Below are 19,641 nucleotides of genomic sequence, written 5' to 3'. Positions count from 1 at the left end.
AATTCAGGTTCTTGCTATAAAGCAGTGTATAAATGAAAAAAAAAACCTATAACTCCGAATATTCTTTCTTGCCGCAAAAACAAAAGAGATAAGAAACCTCCCCTGTCCACATGAATCGACTTATCTAATACATTACTAGGCCACTCTTAACATATGGGTAAGGGTGGATCCAGGATTTTTTTCCCCAGGAAGGGGAGTTACAAAAAATCTTTATGTTACATCAAAATTTGTTTATATGCATTTTGATTGCAGCAAAAAGTGTTTGGCCAGTCTAACATTCACCTATTATTGCTAATTTTTTATTGCTAGTTTTGTCCGCTGTCTTCAGGAAAAACCTCTTTCCTCAAATCTTTCCTTATTACTTTAGATATTCAAAGGCAGTGTGGTCTTTGCGCAAAATGTTCTTAAGAGATAGAATTTCCAAGCTAGCACATCATAATCCTTTGTAATTAAATTCAGCATTATCATTACAAAACTAAAAAAAAAACATTTAGAGATGCACACGCAAACACGCTAAGATTTCGAAGCTTGTCTTCTCAAGAGAACATAGATTTTCTCCTTCACCCATTCCTTATTGTATGGTGCATATGTGTTGCTTGACTTCATGTAACTAAAAAAACGGAAGAAAATATAAATTATAAATTAATCAGCATGATTTTTGACACATTAGAAATATATTGTGAAAAATTAGGATTTGAATTTCTAGTCTTATGTGTTGCTTGAGTTCATTTAACTGAAACAACAGAAAAAATACATATCAGAATTAATCAGGAAATTTTTGGACATATTAGAAACTCGTTGTGAAAAATTGGGATTCCAATTTTGGGTTTGTGTTATACCCCTCCCAAGCCAAAACTTTTAAAGTTAAATATAATATTTTTACTTTGAAGTAAACCCTTTGACTCTGGTCATTGACAGAACAAAGATTAATTTTATTTCACCGAGACATCCAAAACATCTAGCTATGGTAAAACATTACCATCAGGCAAGTTTATTAAGGGGGAGGGACAGGGGTTGCAAACTGCAGGCAAAAGATCCGATATTGTCGATTCCAACAGGAATTAATTGGTAAAATAAAAATCGATAACAGCAACACTATTTCTCAAATAAAAAACAACCTTGGGTACTTGTATGATATACCCCCTACCTAATATTCTTCATCTAATTAGAACCTTGGATTTCCCATAATTGTGTTAATAAAGTTTTATATGTTCATCATAGTTTGATGCCAAAATCCCAAAATTATGAAAATCCTAGGTTCTAATTAGATGAAGAATATTAGGTAGCGGGTATATCATACAAGTACCCAACCTTGATGGAACGGAATCTGGTCGAAGCATTAGTGGCAAGGATTGCATTTTGTTAACGTACTGTGATATTGCAATATGCAAAAACAAAACGATTGAAATTAGTTAAAAAAAATATCTCTTATTCATGAAAACGGAGCTCTCGACAACAAAAAACACGAAATGTTTGATGGTAAAACAATAAGATATAATAGAATCGATACCTATCACATTTGACAAAACTTTCTATTCTATGTATTTTCGAAAAATGCTAATTCTGTCTTATTTTAATCATGCATTTCATATTGTTCTATACTACCGAACAGAACGTAGTGACATATTACACATCTGACAATCTAAGAAGCTCAAAACACAGGTGTATTCTCCCCCCGACCGCACTGCTGAACACACTCACCAGAAGACAGAACACATTGGAGCCAGTTTACCGCCACATAACGCGGTATCAGCATTCTTTTGTTCCCTTTTTCACGGGTCTGTTTAACAACATAAAGTAATTGTAGTTCGTGTGTTTGCATTTTTTATGTACCTTGTAATTAGCTCAGTTTTAGTGCTTCTTAGTGCTATATCGAGTGTGTCAATAAATATGTCTATGTCTAAAAGTGCCAAAACCAATCTGTTTTTGAATTCCAACTTCTAACAATCGCTGCATTATCCCATCTTGATGATTCCACCCTAAATGATAGTCTCATTTTACTCTTTTTTCTTACCTTCATCATCTAAAGCATTAAACTTAGTACTTTACAGTACTGACAGTAAGTAAAACCAGTTTTGTATTATAAATAACTCTGATATATTTATGTTTATCTTGTAGAATTTGACTTTGACAGTAGCGCCAATTCACGGAAATGTTGGGGAGGAGGACCAAGTACATTTTTCAAAATGTAGGGGGGGGGGGGCGTTTCATTCTCTCTTCAATTTTTCCATTGAAAGTTCCAAGGACAGGTATTTTTCAATAAAAATATCAAATATTTTTCAAAAATTTATGTCCTCCCCCCCCCCCCAATAAGCGCTACAGGAGTTAAGTCATAAAAAACGTCATACAACCACTAATAGTGGCAAGTAGGACCAATCCGTATTGCAGCGCCGAGCTGGAATACAGTCGCAGGTAAATAGTAATCATAAAAAAGTTTACTTCCGAGAAAATTTCAACATAAATAATAAGACACCATCTATTTCATGTCTGAGACGAACATTATCTATGCGGGGACCAACGATGGATAAATTCGTCAACTGCATAGTTTGGGTGTACAAAATTAGTTCAAAAAAGAGAAGATTTCTACAGCGAGTAGCATAAAGTAAAGATTCGAGTTGAAATCTTAACATTAATGATAAATTTACGTTTTGTTCAAAAATACTAATTGTTAAATAATTAATTTCAATCCGGATATTAAGTTTAAGGACCAGCAAATGAGCACATTATGTTATCTGGAAAAACTTTTGAATCAGATTCTCCCAACAGTACCATAGCTAGAGAAGAACATCAAATGTCATTAATATTGTGCTTATAGAAGTGGCCAGGGGGAAGAGAAGGGGATAGACACCATCCGTCTTCAATAATCTAAAAAGAAAATTCTTCTTTTGTGTCTTCCAATCATTGGACCGAATACAACTGATGCATCGTTTGATTTCCCAGAATACTGTATTTGCCTTCTTATCGCTCTATTCTCCTCCATTGCCTGACTATCAGGTGGGGAAGAATAGCTTTTAAATTCTTAAAGCACACAAAATTTGCAATGTTCCGTTCTGAATACGAGAAAATTAGAAAACAAACGACATAATCACCTGTAGTAAAATAAAGAAAGTCTATTAAAAAAAAAAGAAAAAAAAGAAGGAAACAATGAGACGAAGCTTCAGATAGCTAACGAGATAATTTACGCTTACAAGCAGATAATGTTGAACATGACTGCTAGACGTCTGTTCGTTTTAAATATTAATGGATAAATTAAAGGAATCAGTGATCTTTTTCTAGCTGTTCAAATCTCCAGGGACACATGATCATAGAAATTGTTTACCAAATAAAGTTAACACGACTATTTATATGTACCCTATTCAGCTATTGGAATACCACAAAGCCATTACCAGTTTGAAAAACAGTTTTTCAACTGGATACGAAGCCACATATACTTGTCAATTTAAAAATATAACTGGTGTGCTCTGTCAGTCCCTTTTACATATTTTCAGGTCTTGTATAACAAAAATGGGGTTTTCCTAAACAGCCTTAAAGTCTCCAATGGTTTATACTTGTTTAAAAAAGGTGATGAAGATGGTCTCAACAATTATAAACCTATTACTAATTTATTAAGTTTTCTAAAGAATTTAAAAAAAGAAGAAAAAGTAGACTTAATTCATTTTTTATTTTGAATACAAAGGTTTGTTCTTCTAATCAGTATTGTTTTTATAAGTGGTAGATCAACAGAGCATGTAGTAAGCTGCTTTATACCATGTTTTATGAGAGACTATTAATGATGACGATTTGGCAGTAATATTTTTTTTTGGCATCAAAAGATTTTGATACAGTTGATCATGTAAATCGTTTGGATTAAGTTGGAAAATATACACAATACGTCGAACAGCTCTTGGTTAGTATATCACATACAAGTTGGTTATATCACATATTGTTTGTCCATTTGAAAATTTAGAGATTCCACGGGAATCTCTCCATGGTTGTTATATTTTTTTATTTTAAATGGTCTTATAAATTGCTAATATCGTTTGCAGACGATGGAGCAATTAGTTTGAGCGCTCAAACTAACTGATCCCTGGAAACAGTTAGTCTGAATGCAAGTTCTTGGAATTACCAACAATCGATTTATTCCAAACCTAGGGAAGTCTGAATTTAGGGTTTTTGGGAGAATTCCGAAGTCATATTGGAAATTCTTCCTTATAAGATTGGATGTTATCAGATAGTTAAGAACATAAAATTCAACCTTGTCATTTAAAGCGCAAAAAAGCAAACATCTTAGATCAACAGTGCCCAGGAATTTTGGCTGTTTGCATAGATTTAAGTTTTTATTTCCATACAAAATCACGAGAATTTCGTATTTTGCATTAATTGATTGCAATTTTAAATAGAGTGTTTGGATGTTGACTTTCTTTTCAAACCTACGAGGGCTATAATTGTCCAGAATAAACCAGTAAGAATTTTAGGCCATCTTCTAGCATACCTTAGGAAGATCGAAAAATGATTTGAAACTAAAAAATCTTCTTTATTTACTGACATTCTTGATTAAAAAAAATTTTCCATTTTAATTTAGGAATGTGGTTTTAAAAGGTCCTACATAAAGAGCATTTTTCGTATGGAGTGAAACTTTTCATTGAAAACAGACAATGTCATTCATCAATGGCTAGGAAAAACTCTCCTGGCCTTAGATTATTCTGATGATTTAAGCATCCTAGATGAAAGTTTAAGCAAAATGAATAAACTTTTAGAGTTTTTGCGACTTCAGGGGGCTAGAATAGGTATGAAAATTCATGTTAAGAAGAATAATTCAGTAAGGCTAGGAATAAGTGAAGATGAAAAGATGACGTTGGGTAACGAAAAGATTGATCAGATGGACAGCTTCACTTACCTTGGTAGTATTATGGGAGTAAGGTAAAGTAGTAACGACGATGTAAAGACACTAGTAAAGACGATGGAAGTAAGGAAGATGTTAAAAGTAAAATAGCCAAGGCTCAGGGTGTTTTTTCACAGTTAAAAGAAGTTTGGAACAATAGGAGGATAAGTCTGCTAATGAAGATTAGAATATTGGAAACTACAGTAATGACAGTGGTCAAATATGGCTCTGAAGCATGCGCGCTCCAAAAAATGGACAAAGATTTGTTAGATGTTTTCTAGAGAAATTGCCTGCAGACTGTTCTGGGTAACCGTCTGACTGACCGTATTTCAAACAGTAGGCTGTACAAAAAGTGTTTGTTCAATCCCTCTTTCTAGGGCTGTAATGAGAGAAAGGTTGAGATGGCTAGAGCACGTTCTGCGGATAAAGGATGACATTGCAGAAGATTGCCTTTTTCGGCCAACATTCTAAGGCTAAGCGGAAAGCAGGTCGTCCGCGGTTGGGGTGGAAGGATGTCATACAAATTTAAAGGAAATGGAACTTCCTGTGAGGGTGTAAAGAGGGAGACTTTGAACAAATTGGGATTGAGGAGGAGCGCGCGTTGCTGTGTTGGCCTCAGGCGGCTTGGTGCTGCGGTGAGTTGTTAGTAGTAGTAGTAGTTAAGTATAAGAAATCGAGATTAAGTGTAAGTTATCAACTTCCTCTCATTGCGAATAATTACAAGTTATCTGCATTAATAAGTGAATCACCGTCGTTATTCACGCATAAAAATAATTTTAAGAAGAAAGTTCATTCAACTTCAAGTGTCGGGCTATTTTAGTATTTTGTAAATTATTTGGGGATTCTTAGTCAATTTTTCCCCTCTTTTTCTTCTTCTTTCTCTTTTTAAGGAGTGTATATATTTTTTTTTTTTGGTTTCGTTTTTGCAATAAAGGAGGCGCATCAAATTGTACCTCTCTGTCTACCTTTGTCAAAAATTGGTATATTGTTTACAGTTTTGATTCACTAAAACTTCAAGTTCAAGTTTGTTAATTTGAATTGTCAGGTTTTTTTTTTAAAGAACCGACAACCTAAACTTCCTTAGGCATAATTTTCAAAAGAATTTTGTATCCCTATTTGTTTTTATCACTAGCAGTGAAGTTCATTTAAGATTTTAGTCATACTCTTTGCATAATTGATATTTTTCAACATTTGAATTTCCAGCCTTATCAGGGTGGATAGACTTTTTTGGGTTGTGATAGATTAAACTTGTTTAGACGAGGAAATAGGCAACGATTTAAGCGACTCGATTTCGTGTTTTCTGGGGCCAAAGGATTCTGGCTGTCGATAGAAAATAACTTTATAACAAATATTTTTCTCAGCCGGTGAAAAGCTTTTGATACTATGAAGCAAAGAATCCCCACATCAACCAATAACAAAACATGGTTATTTTCTATAAAAACAAATTTGAAATATCTGGTTTCGAAGGTTTTCCTTTACGTGCAAGACTGATGCTCTGTTATTTTGAAAAATCAATGGAAATCGACAGTTTCTTCTTCCCGAAAATTCCTTTATTTATACTGGAACCAGTTTTTCCTCCAAAACATTCCCCTTGGATACAATAGTTATAATATGGTCTGTTTAAGGATTAATAGAATATGTACTGATTCACTTTTTGCATATAGACCTAGAGCAACAGAAATATTTCTTTACTTAATTAACTCTCGACTACAGCCCAACAAACAGCAGTAGTAATTTCAATTTTCAAATGCTACTCAAACTTCAATGACCAACGCAAAAATAAATCTTATCATTTAATTTTATCACACAATTTATTAGTCTCAATGCGGCTATTCTCCCTCGGCCGTCGCAGCACCAAGTCGAATGAGGCCAATACAGATCATCCACTCCTCCTCTACTCTGTTCAGAGATTCCTTCTTTAATCCCTCCCATGAAATTCTAAATTACTTCAAATCGTTGTGACAACATCTTCCCGTCCCATTCAAGGACATCCTACTTTCCTTTGACCCAAGCTGTATTTACGAAACGCACAATTTTTGACAGCTTTTCATCCATAAGAAATAATCTAATCATGTTACCTTTGCTTTCGTTATAGCCCTAGAAAGTTCGATCAAACCCGGATTCCCAAGCAATTTTTTTTTTACATAACGTCTTTGAAAGGAATACCTAAAACTATCCGTGAACAATTTCTCTAAAGAAAGGTCTAGCATTCTTTTCTCAACCTTTGAAGCCCCTTCGTTTCAGAACCATGCTTGACTACTGTGATTTCTGTGACTTCTAGCATCTTAACCTTAATTCTGAGACTTATTTTCATATTCTTTAAAGCTTCTTTGAATTCCGTAGAAACACACTATCGTCTAGGTCATTCTACTTTTTCAGTCCACCTTTTCAACTAGCTACGCTATCTATGTAATTAAACTATTCACTCAGTAAAATTTCTCAAAATCTAATTTTCTTCTCCATTTATTCTTAAACTAAGAAACTTGTTCTTCTGGACATTTATTTTCAAACCTATTCTAGCACCTTGAGCTCTCAAACCTCCAAAAATTCATTCCTTTCCCTAAAATTTTTATTTAGGTTGCTCAAATTGTCAAAAGCATAGGCGAGTTTTGGTTTAAAATTTACTACTATGTTCGTGCAGAGTCTTTGACGAGTCTTGGAACAAAGCCCATCAAAATAATCTATATTAATAGGGTAACATACAACTCTGCTGATTCCACATCTAACCAACTTCCGAACCTCACTTTCTACCTTAACCACAGCAACATTATTCTTCTTTAAAACACTAATCTTTGTAAGGTACTTATCTGGTGAAGCATTAAAAACAAAGACCTTCACTAAAATTTCATAGCAAATGGGAATACGAGTTAGTGGTACAGAATTAAAAAAAGAAGAAAAAAACAGGCAGAAAGGCAGAGATAGAGATAAATAGAAATAATGATATTTTATACTTACACTAAGCAAGACAGATCTGCCAATTGGTCAATAAAGTCAAATAGCTGTGTTATGTCATAAGTGATTGATGGAATATTAGGATTTTGTCGTTTTAAATGTTCCTCGTACAGTTTGCATACTCCTAAAACGGAAGTTTTGTTTAAAATCATAGTTAAATAATTTATTAGACCACACTGCCTTTCCAATTCCAAATAAAACGAAATGAAAATTTTAAAAAACGAGAATATTTTTCAATAAAATAATGATACGTCTGGAAACCGTTCTCAACGGGTAAAAAAAAAAAAAAAAACAGCCATAAAATAACAAAACATGTAAAGAAACGGAGAAAGGAAACTCAAAACTTCTACGCCAAAACAAAGTGAAAAAAATTTAGAAAACCCATATCTTAACAACGCTCAGTATTCAATTTATTTATTACAAAGCAACAAGGCAAACAAGGCAGTACAAATCAGGATGTCTTTCTGATATTTGAATCTAGCAAAATTAGTATCCTATTTATTTGAAAAAAATTACATATACATTCAAAAAATTTACATTACACATTATAGTTTCATTTACAAAAATTTCTTGACAGTGCATACCCATTAAACTTTAATACTACTGCGTTTGATGAACTGAAGTGTTAAATAAATCCAATTTGGTAAATAAATCTAAAAAGGGCGAAGTATTGTCAAAAGAAAAACAAACTGATGCAAAGAATAGAAAAAATAAACTGACTCGTGATATTTCCCTACATTCGTAGAATTCTGGAAAAATTGTACTTCAATGAAAAAAAAAACAACAAAAAAACGCAAAAACCAGAATGTCGACTTAAGATGAGAAAAGTCTTTACTATCATCCAGAAACTGGAAGATTAATTCATAAAGTTCTCAATAATCTTTCACCAGCCATGAATATCGATATCTTTTAATATATAATTTAAATTCTCTAAAACATTCAAACAAATTCAGTTTTAGTAAAGCACTAGTTTTCCAGCATTCGATGAAATAGGAAAATATTACAAATCAAGTTTTTTTTAAAGCTAGTTTTGAAGACATATGTTGGATAGACTACGAAGCAAATCTTTTTCAAGGTTGCTTTTTTCTTTCATCAGAAAAACTTCATATTCTAAAATTAATTTTGGTTAGTTTTTAGTTTTCTTAGATATACACAACAAACCTTACCAAAGATTTTGTCTAACATCGGAGATAAAACTGAAAAGGTTAACATGAGTTTTTGTTAACATCGGGCATTAAATATAGTTTTAAACTTTCCCACGAAACATCAGTAACTTCGCCACATGTCAGATTTATGCAACATGTAAGTTTCATTCACAATAATGTCAGAAACACTTATGCAAAAAGTACCTGTTTTAAGTATGTTTGCATTCCTGGATTTTTTACACAGAGTTTCATCAAAATCATGTGCTCCTGTCAAGGCCGTATCCAGGGGGGGGGGGATTATCGGGTTTGACTCCCCCCCCACGCCAAATTTTTTTCCGGTTCGTAAACACATAACAAAAATGTACATAGACAAATTTTTGATGCGTCTTTTAGATTTTTTTGTATCCCTGCCCCCCCCCCCATAAAAAATCTTAGATATGGCCTTCGCTCCCGTTCTTTGAAAAAGGTCTATTTATGCTTCTAGGATAATATGATGAGTCCTTTATCAGACATAAACACATTTGGAAATTTGTCAAAGTGGTAAAAAAAACAAGCATAATTTATCTAGACAGCAGAAAAAAAAATAAAAAATATTTCAGTCCCGAAGGTACAGCATCTGTCCCTTACACAAAAAACAGGTTTTTAGACAAATTTTTATCTATAATTTAAAGAATGAAGTAGAGCCAGGTTAACGAAGCTTTCCGGAATTAGTTCAAATATCAGTTCTTGAAAATCTATGTAAGTTCATTCGTCTAGGTCAACTACTTTCTCCAAAATAATAAAAAAAAGCTTTACTGTAGAACGATATGCTTATTCCAGGCACCTACAAAGGAATTTATTTTGATTACGGAATGTTTTCATTTTACAAGAGAACAATTATTTTTGTACTTCTCCTTGATTTTTTTACTTCTATTTGTGATCAAATGATTATTATATTCAAATAGAACCTCAAACGACGAATCAAACAAAATACTTATTTCTTGGCTAATTTTTCACGGATCTTTACAATACAAATTAAGATCGTGCCCTTTGGAAGGGAGTGGGGGTGGAAACTCCAGAAAACTGAAACGTGAATTGGCGTGTATTGCCTGACTCTGTATAAAAGAAGCTTGAGATCCTTGGGACAGGGGGATTTACGTGAGGAGTGAATTTTATATACGGCTTTTATACTTTTTCCAGTCAATTGACAATTTCAAAATTTTCGTTTACTGGCACTATGGCTCTATTTGGCCAAAATTCTTATCTTGTGGCATAAAATGACACTTTATTGTGGCACAATCTTTTTCGTGGCTTATAAAATTAGGGACAGGTCAAAAGATCAGAGACTAGAGGCAATCTAGTCTTGCACAAGGGACATACTCAAGGAATAACAAAAACTTTAGGTATTCATTTACTATTGTTACCGTGCAACATACTAAAGATAATAAATAAATAAGAAAAAAAAAATAAATAAAAAAACATGAAAGCAGCTGTGTTGACTCACCACACTAATTGCTCATAGTATTATGTTTTCTTTGGAATGCACTACGAGCCAGTTACCGTCCAGCCTAATTATTGCTCTGCACAAGTAAAGCATTAGACACATTACTTTACTTTTACTTTTGGCGGGAACCAGACGATGAACTGTCCCGCCCGGCACCAAAGGATCTTGGGATGACTTCCGACCACCACTTGGACCTGTCGGCTGCAGCTTCTCCGGCGATCTTCAGCCAGTCTTTGTCCCATCTCCGACCGTGTCTCCTGAATCCTCCCCACGGTTCCAGACACATTGCCGAATATAGAGATCCAGTTTCTGTAAGGACTCCCAAAACCTACTGGCACCACTCCAAAGGATCCAAAATAGGGCCTTGAGGGTGAGTTCTAGCAAAGATTGATTGCCTTTACCACCTCTAAATGGAAGATATATTGTGGTGTCAATACTTGCTTTCTACGAGTACTTAAACCCTCCCCCCCCCCTTTTGATAATCTATCCCTACGTGTAAGGTAGTTATAAAGCCAACATATCAAACACACAGAAGCACAGTATGGCAGATTACCTACAAGAGGAGACATCCCCACACTGAGTAAGCAGCTTCTGTAAGCAGATGAGCAATCACAATGAAAAGCAGCTTTTCAAGATGCTGCACCTCTATTTAAAATGGTCTCCCAATGATACTATTCCTGAAAAACTGTTTGTTGATTTCCTTAAAAAGAAGCTCAGCAGACACAACTCTAGGAGAAAACCTAGATAAACGGTTGACTGGTGGCATATAAAGTCCTAAGTTTTCAGCAGCCTGACGCCATAAATTCTGTCACAATAAAATGTTTATCAATTATCTTATTCCATCTACATCCTAAAAAATTGTGAATATTATTTAAACTTACCTTCCATACAATCATTGACTGACTCAAAATCACTATATGTTCGGGATTCTGGTTTAACAGATGACTGTATCAGCAGAATTGTATGAGACTGAAAAAAAACACTGGAATCATACATACTATTTGGAGGGTTCAATGTCAAAATTAGCCAAGTCAAGAAAATAACTTTCATGCTATAGGTTCTTACAGTTAAGTGACCATTACTGTTTCCCTTACTATACTCAAAATATAAGAAGAGCTTAAATAATGTTGGAAGAATGGTCATAGCTTACACGAGCAACATGGAAATGACCCCTGAAAGTTCCAACCCAATTGGACACCCAATATGAAATGTACCACCTTCATTCACTAACCCACATGTAAGCAATTGGTAATTGGCATACTTTATGACCCTTGCCCCAAGGGTATAACTATCCCTGGAGGAAGATGGATTGAACCTTCCAATAGTTTGACAAAAATAACTATCTGAAAATTGTTCTTGGACATCTTTGGGAGTCACAAGGGGCCGGGTAGCGAAAATTTTACGGGAAAAAGGGAGACTAATTGCACTTCTTTCAGCTACTTATTACTTCCAGTCCTTAAAAAAGAACACTAGTACTTTCAATTTCTAATATAATGATCCTTTTACTAAGTTTCTACAACCATCCCTTCCATACAAAGTTTACAGGAAAAAATACGTATCTGGGGGAGGGGGTACTGATATCCCAAATTTGAGTCCCCAAAAGGGCTTAAAAACGTCTTTCCAATGCAATTGAAACTTTCAAGAATCTTTACCAGGAATAAAGGGATGGAGCATTTATTCAGGTTGAGATTTGTGTTATGGGCTCTGGAAATGGACTAAAAAACTTATTGTCCCTGATAAGTTTGAAATTTAATGACACAAGTCCCTGGGTCAAGAGGAGCCTAATGTAAAACAAATTGACCTGAAGACACTTCCCCTAAAGAAAAAGGCCCAAAAAGAAGCCAATTACTTCTTCTTCTTTTAGCACAAAACATACATTCTGAAATTATAATTGGACTCAGGGGGCTCCAATGCACAGGAAAAAAGAAAACAAAAATAATCCCCCGAAAAAGAGGCAGCAAATTTTTTTCTTAGAATGGCTTGAAAATTAAAACTGCAACTCCCTGGTGAAGAGGATTCCAATGTATGACAGAAATCATAGTTTAGGGCATGGGCCCCTTCAAAATTTTGGCGTACGAAATGGCTCAGTTTTTGTAGATTTCGCTAGAGCTACCTATGCTAAGTGGACCATTCATTTTCGTTTAGTGGGCCTGGAAGTGAGCCAAAAACTTGTTGGCCTTTGTCAGTTTGAAACTTGCAGCAGAAGCTCCTAGGCCAATGGAGGAACCTGCCATAAAAATTAGTTTGGGGGATGCCCCCCCCCCAAAAAAATGGATCTATGTTTCTGATCAGCACAAAACTTAAATCTTTAGGTGCTTAGGCCAAGAGGACCCATATGCAGAAGAAATAAAAACACTGGTTCCCATGAAAAAGGGTTAACAAACTTTGTTTTTTTTAATGGCTTAAAATTTAACCCATGTATTGAATGGTCAAGGGAATCTTAATACGCAAAAAAAAAAAAAAAAATCTATATTGGGGACATGGACCCCTGGAAATGGGCCAAGAAAATTTTATTTTCAATTGGGAAAAGCACCAAAAGCTAAGTATCTGGGCGAAGGAGAACCTAATGTAAAAGAAAACTTACTGGGCAAAATGGGCTCGAAAAATAGCAGTTTTTTTTTCTTAACTTGGATTTGCAAAACTGTCAAAATAGTATATCTAAAATATTTCGCGATTAGGAAAGGACATTATGCTGAAATTTTCTGAGCATGTTAAGGGGGATGTTGAACTAAATCAAAAGACACAATTGCATCCTGACCATATATATATATATATATATATATATATATATATATATATATATATATATATATATATATATATATATATATATATATATATATATATATATATATATATATATATATATATATATATATATATATATATATATATATATATATATATATATATATATATATATATATATATATATATATATATATATATATATATATATACAGTGATCTATCCATCTTTATACATTGATCCTGACTGTCAAAACGGCGTATCTTAAATGTCTCATGAGCAGCTAAGGGTATTAAGCTGGAAATTTCTGCACATATTGAACTACATCGAAAGACGCTATATCCATCCAAGTTATCAACAGGGCACATCTACAATATTTATGGAGTGGCCAAAGCACATTTTTAATCAGTCAGCTATTTCAGAAGAAGAGCTTGGGTTTTGTGTCTGCAGTAAAAACTAATAAAAACGTTCGTAAATAAAAATAACTAACTTTCAAGAAAGCCATTTAACCAAAAAAAAGAGTAAAAATAATATGCAAATTTCGTTTTAATTATTCATGTACGGTAAGCGAAAATCAAAACCTGAATTAATTAAAAAACGTTCAGAAATTAAAGAAAAAAAAAGTTTTTTTTAACTAAAAGTAAGAAGCGACATTAAAACTTAAAACGAACAGAAATTATTCCAAATATGAAAGGGTTTTGAAAATATGAAAAGAGTTTGACTCTTTCTCACAACTCTATTGTTTTAAAACAATAAAACACTTTAGCGTAAAGAGCGAGGCGTCGAGGAGGGGACAGCCTCTTTCATATACGGAATAATTTCTTTTCGTTTTAAGTTTTAATGTTGCTCCTTACTTTCAGTTGAAAAAACTTGTTTTTTTTATTTAATTTCTGAACGTTTTTGACCGTGCTGCTGGCTTTAATGCTGTTGTGATTGGTACCTTCTTCCAAAATATTCAGCAGTAGTATTACAAGTATCATTTTCATCCTGGTCGAACTTGGAACTCTGACAAAACAGGAGTACCCACATGTGTGCAGGCCCCAAATGTGATTGCTAAAGAGGGAGCAAAAAAGGTGATACAGAATGTGTTGGCAGAAAGAGGGGAGAATACCACAATGTTATGGTTTGTATCTGCAACTGGTCAGACAATTCCACCAATGTTTGTTTCTCCAAGAGTCAAAGCTCCAGAGAGAATGTATCAAGATGGACAACCAGAATGCATTGGCTTAGACAATTGCAGTGTATGGATGATTGTGAGCAGTTTCCTTTGTTCCATGGATCACTTTCTAAAAGAGGTCAAACTCAGCAAAAAAAAGCCTTGTCTTACGCTTGTTCAACAATCAAGAAAGCCATATTTCAGTAGAAGTAGTTTCTTTTTGCAATGATAACAACATCTACCTCCTAGCCGCCCCCCCCCCCATTGTCTCTGGGTTTTAATTTATTGGAATAAGTTCTGCTTGACAAATAAGTGGACTCATTTCCCAAGGCAGAGTGTCATTAAAAGCATACGCATAGGGGGAATACTGCGTCCAACTTGGGACCTCCAGTTGAAACTGATTCCAAGATGAATGGGCATTAGTGCAAGCTGACTTCAAAGCAAAGGTATGATTATACAGCATGCTTGCTTCCATAAGCTTGAATTCGCGAAAAGTATTCCTTCCTTTGACTGGATGCTCTTTAAATTAGGGAAACCAAACCAGATCATTGTTTTAATTTATAGACAGAGGAGTATGCCTTTGCAGACCCAGAGCAACTCGAATAGCGGAATTTTGTAAAGACTCCAGCGTTTTAAATGCAGACGAGGAACGAATTGAGAAGAATTGGATACCATATTCTAGATTAGAATGGATATATAATTTATAAAAATCCAAAATAACTTTAGGGTGGCATCCCCATTTGCTTCCAGCAAGTCTTTTTAAAACACAAAGTCTCCAGATGATCATGAAGTTCAAAGAATTAATATGTAAATGCCATAACATTTTAAAATCTATTCATAAGCCAAGTAGCTCCACTGAGTTGCAATATGGAATTTTACTAGAGAAAAGTTGAAGTGGATTGGAAGGATCTCTTGAGCAATTAGCCAATCTAATGGGTTTGGTTTTACGTATTGATATTGGAAAACCAAAAGCTGAAGAAAATCTCTGAACTAATCTTACATCCTGTCAAATAAGGCTTTGAAAAAGTACAACACCCTTTCCAGACTTTGAAATAATCAAATCATCTGCATAAAGGCCAAACAATGAATGAGGTAATTGAAATTCTGAAATATAAAAATTGAACAGAAGGGGCCTCAGATTTGTTCCATGGGGAAGACATCTGGTAATTAGACTCGTCTTTTCCCTTTGCTCATTAGCTTGGAAATAAAAACTTCTATCATTTAAAAAGGACTTCATGAATCTTATGAAAGAGTATGGAAAGTCCAGGTTAATTAAAAGATCAATCAGTCTATCATGGAGTATATTTCCATAGGAGCCTGACCAGTCAAACACGACTGCCATTGTGGCCAGTCTGGTTTTAAGAGAAATACAAACATCAGTTTCAAGGTGAGTGATCTTATCCACAGAGCTATGTCCTTCTTTGAAGTCTGGTTGTTTACTTGAAAAAAAGATTATTAATTTCAGCAAACCACTTGATTCTTGATAGAATAAGCCTTTCAAGGACTTTACTGAAGGCTGGTAAAACAGATATAGGTCAGTAAGAATAGGGGCCACTAGATGGGTAAGAAGGTTTTAAAGCTGGAAATACCCAGGCAATCTTCCAAGCATCTGGGAACTTTTGGCTTGTCCAAACAAGATTAAACAGACTTATGAGGGCAGTACGGAAGAAACTGAGGACTCAAAAATCCATTTAATATAAATACCATCATGACTGGGGAAGATTTAATATTAAGGGAATTAAGTGCTGCATTAAATTCATCTAGGAAAATGGTTCCATCAAGGACCTTTTATGTAAAGACGTATGAGGCAAGGTACAAAATGGAGGTCGAGAGAAAAGAGAATCAGAACAATCATTTATATAAATATCAGAAAAATCTTTTGCTTTTATCTGATCTGAGGAAATTGGAGATCCACTCTGCATGATATCATATTTATGGTCATCATTATACTGGTCACCACTATTGAGTTGGCTAATAAAGTTGTGAATCTTAAAAATACTGCAACCATAGTCTCCTCATTCCACTAATTCTTGGGTCTCCTGGAACACTTATAAAGAATATAAGTGACTTATAAAGAAAATACCTATGGCTTCGTCATAGGTATGGAAGATTTAGCTGACTGTAACACGATGGTTTTCAGGTTGGACTCAATAGCATTAATATCAGAATTAGTTGAGATAAAGCAAAACTCAGCTTCCTTCAATATTTCCTGAAACAGGGGCCAATTGCCTTTGGAGTTGTTAAAAGTTGCTAAGCGGAGTTTGGGAGAATAGCATACATTTTTAAATGACGTTAGAATAGCAGAGTGATCAGATTGCAGAGAGGAAACCCTTGCCATCGGAACTTGATCATAATATGAAGATGGACCAAGTAGCAAGTCAATAGTAGAGAAAGTATTAAATGAAATATTATACTGGGTTTGGGAATTAAATGGAGTGAAAATCAAAGTATCCAGAATATTGGACAAAATTTTCGCTATGCCTCTTCCTGCTTTGTTGCTATAGGCTATTTGTTCCCAAAGTGGGTTATGTGCATTAAAATCATCAAAAATAAAAGAATTATTCCCTAAAAAATTAGAATCCAAAACCTTTTGGATATTATTGTTTCCACGGGGATTGTACGCTAATTTAATAACAAAATGATTACCATTAGCCAGGTTAAGCATTAAACCTATGATGTCAATTTCATCCCTGTAAAGATTTAATGGTTGAGGGGAATGAGGGATTGAATCATGCACAAAGATGGTAACTCCTCCTCCCTTTCTGTTGGTAGATCTATCTTTCTGGCAGTACTTGTAGCCAGGCATTTTGATTTTTCTTAAACTGATGAAGATTGGTCTCTTGTAGAGAAATAAAATCAATTTTATTATTAGATGCATATTGGATGAGATCACCAAGTCTATTTGAGTTAAAAGAGACACAATTCCATTGTAGGATCTGCGGTTTAATTGCAATTGGTTGAGTTGAATAGGTGATATGCTTAACATTTGGTGAGAATTGATGACAAGTTCTTTCCTATCTCATCAAAGATAGAATTAGAAAAGTGGTATTTAGCAATATCTTTAGTAAAAGTAGCTTTTAGGGCTTTGGGCAAATTTGATTGGATGATTTGATCCACAGATGCCACATATTAATTAGTTTTGACATATAAGGACCATTTCTATCTTGTACAGTGTTTGCTTGAGTGGATATCTTAGGTGAGGCTGCCACTGTTTCAGCCCATGATTTCTTATTTAATCTAGGATTTTGGAGGGCTGGGCTTGCTTTGATTACATTAGGGCAGTCAATACCCTGCTGAGGGATAGATATCTCAATTGGAGATAACTGACCTTGATTTTGGTTATTTTTGAGAGTGCAGGGCCAAGGGTTGGGTAAATGGTTTGAGGTTTCTTTCTTAACCTTATTAATTCTTGGAGATTATGGTCCTTTGGAAATCTCGGCAAGCTCCATTTCAGCTATAGGAAATGGGACATTTTCTTGATCGGCTATCCTTAAAACTTTGGCCTGTTGAATATATTTAGGACATAAGCTACGATTTGTAGACTGGTGGTTGCCTTCACAGTTGATGCATTTAGGAGCTGTAGAACATCTAATTCCACTAGACACAGGGTCATTACAAAGGCAATTTGGGCAGATTGTGTCAGAGGAAGAACAGTACTTAGATGTGTGACCAAGCTTAAAACATTTTGAGCACTGAATAGGCTTTTCTTGGTAGGATTTATAAGCTTTAGGTTGACCAAAAAGGAACAATGAGTCAAACTCGATACTCACTGGTAAGATAAAAAGGACACTTACTGTTTAATAACCCTTTAGCGTCTGGGTTGCACATCTTATGGACTTCAAGGACCTCTAGCATTCCCCCTTTATTATTCACGAGAACATCTTTCAGGTCTTCAGTTAATAGTTCGATTGGGACATTATACCTCACTATTTTCTGCGTGTTTTTCATAGGTGGAGTCCACTATTTAGAGGTAACTGGTGTATTGCCAATTCTATTTTGGTTTAGAGCTTTGTAGGCTTCCTTTCTGTCTTGGAACATAACTGTAAGAGAGCAATCTCAATTAAATTCACACTGAAACTACATCTTTAAGATTTGAATAGATCCATTCTAATTTTAGTGATATTTTTGGTAGCAAACACTAGGCCTTTTACTGTTGAGGTGAAAAGGATGATGGGTTTGTTCTTGAATTCCATAGCTGAAACTGTGTTGGGGGTTTTGATATTTCAGGAGGGCTTGTGGAGGGCTTTTTGCGTTTCTGCTTTCTAATATCTGTCTGAAGATCATCATTAAGCTGGAAATCAGTTTTGGGGTTTGGAGACTCTGAGAATGTTATCATAGTATTATTCTGGCTGTCATCACTAGAGACTGAAGATGTCAGCTATAATGGCATTGGCAGCAATGGGGATGTTAGCTTTTGAATACCTATTTGATGGTTGACCCCTTTCTGTGAGGGGGTTAGAAGAGCTAGAATACATACAGTTAAGGAAAAAAAATCCAAAATAAATCCTACCCACAATAAACTTAAAGAAAAAAGTAATAACATACATCCCAAAAAATGATAATAAAGGCTTAAATCCAATCACTGAGAATGAAAAAGGATATCAATAATACAAGTTTTTCCAAACATCTGGGTTGCAGTTTGCTAATTTTTTTTCAGTTGTGATCATGTCCCTTGTGCAAAAATGTGGAATTTTGTATTTGTTTGCCAGAAAAAAGATAACAGATGGTTTTATATTTTACCCAGGGGTAATTGTATTGACCTAGTGGTTCAAGAATATTAGGAGAGGGCTCAAATGAACACAACTTAAAGATTTTAGTGCTCTTTTTAAATGACCAAAAAGATTGGAGGGCAACTAGGCCCTCTCCCATGCCCTTTTTTCAAAAATTGTCTGATCAAAATTTTGTGCAGCATAGTTGAAAAGCCAAACAACTATGCCTTAGGAAGCAACTTTACCCCCCCCCCCCCAAAGTCCAAAAGGAAACTTCTTTAAGTTATAAAATTTGCCCATTGGCTATGTATAGTATTTATATTTTATAGCATAAATTATGGGTCGAGGGGTTAAACTTTCAACTGGGGGCAGGGGGTTCATGGACAGAATTTGTGATTGGAAAATTCCAGAGGGTAAAAATTTCAGGAGAAACTTTACACTGGGTGAATTAGCCAGAATTCACATACAAAATTATTTTTATATGTCTTGCTTTCTCTTTGCTGACTCAATTTTACGCATGGAGATGTTAAGGGTAATTATCAAGAATAAAAATGACTATTGTATCAACATTTTGACTGACAAATTCA

General features: G+C 34.6%; 1 protein-coding gene across 1 annotated transcript in view; it reads right to left on the bottom strand.

Annotated features, from left to right (window-relative positions):
* Positions 1 to 429: 429 nt before the first annotated feature.
* e(r) (enhancer of rudimentary) overlaps positions 430 to 19,641 on the bottom strand; it is a 32,142-nt gene continuing 12,930 nt past the window's right edge. Inside the window, exons 2-4 of the mRNA XM_089092969.1 lie at positions 11,323 to 11,410; positions 7,817 to 7,937; positions 430 to 610 (exon numbers count right to left, since the gene is read on the bottom strand). Of these exons, the coding sequence (XP_088949095.1) occupies positions 514 to 610; positions 7,817 to 7,937; positions 11,323 to 11,410 (306 nt within the window). The 3' untranslated portion in view covers positions 430 to 513. The remainder of the gene's footprint in view (positions 611 to 7,816; positions 7,938 to 11,322; positions 11,411 to 19,641) is intronic.

The sequence above is a fragment of the Artemia sp. Qi Xiang Cuo genome, chromosome 8 (genome assembly GCF_049724085.1).
Source record: "Artemia sp. Qi Xiang Cuo chromosome 8, ASM4972408v1, whole genome shotgun sequence".
NCBI classification, from domain to species: domain Eukaryota; kingdom Metazoa; phylum Arthropoda; class Branchiopoda; order Anostraca; family Artemiidae; genus Artemia; species Artemia sp. Qi Xiang Cuo.
Note: the sequence above shows the minus strand (reverse complement) of the source record. Positions and strands in the feature narration are given on the sequence as shown.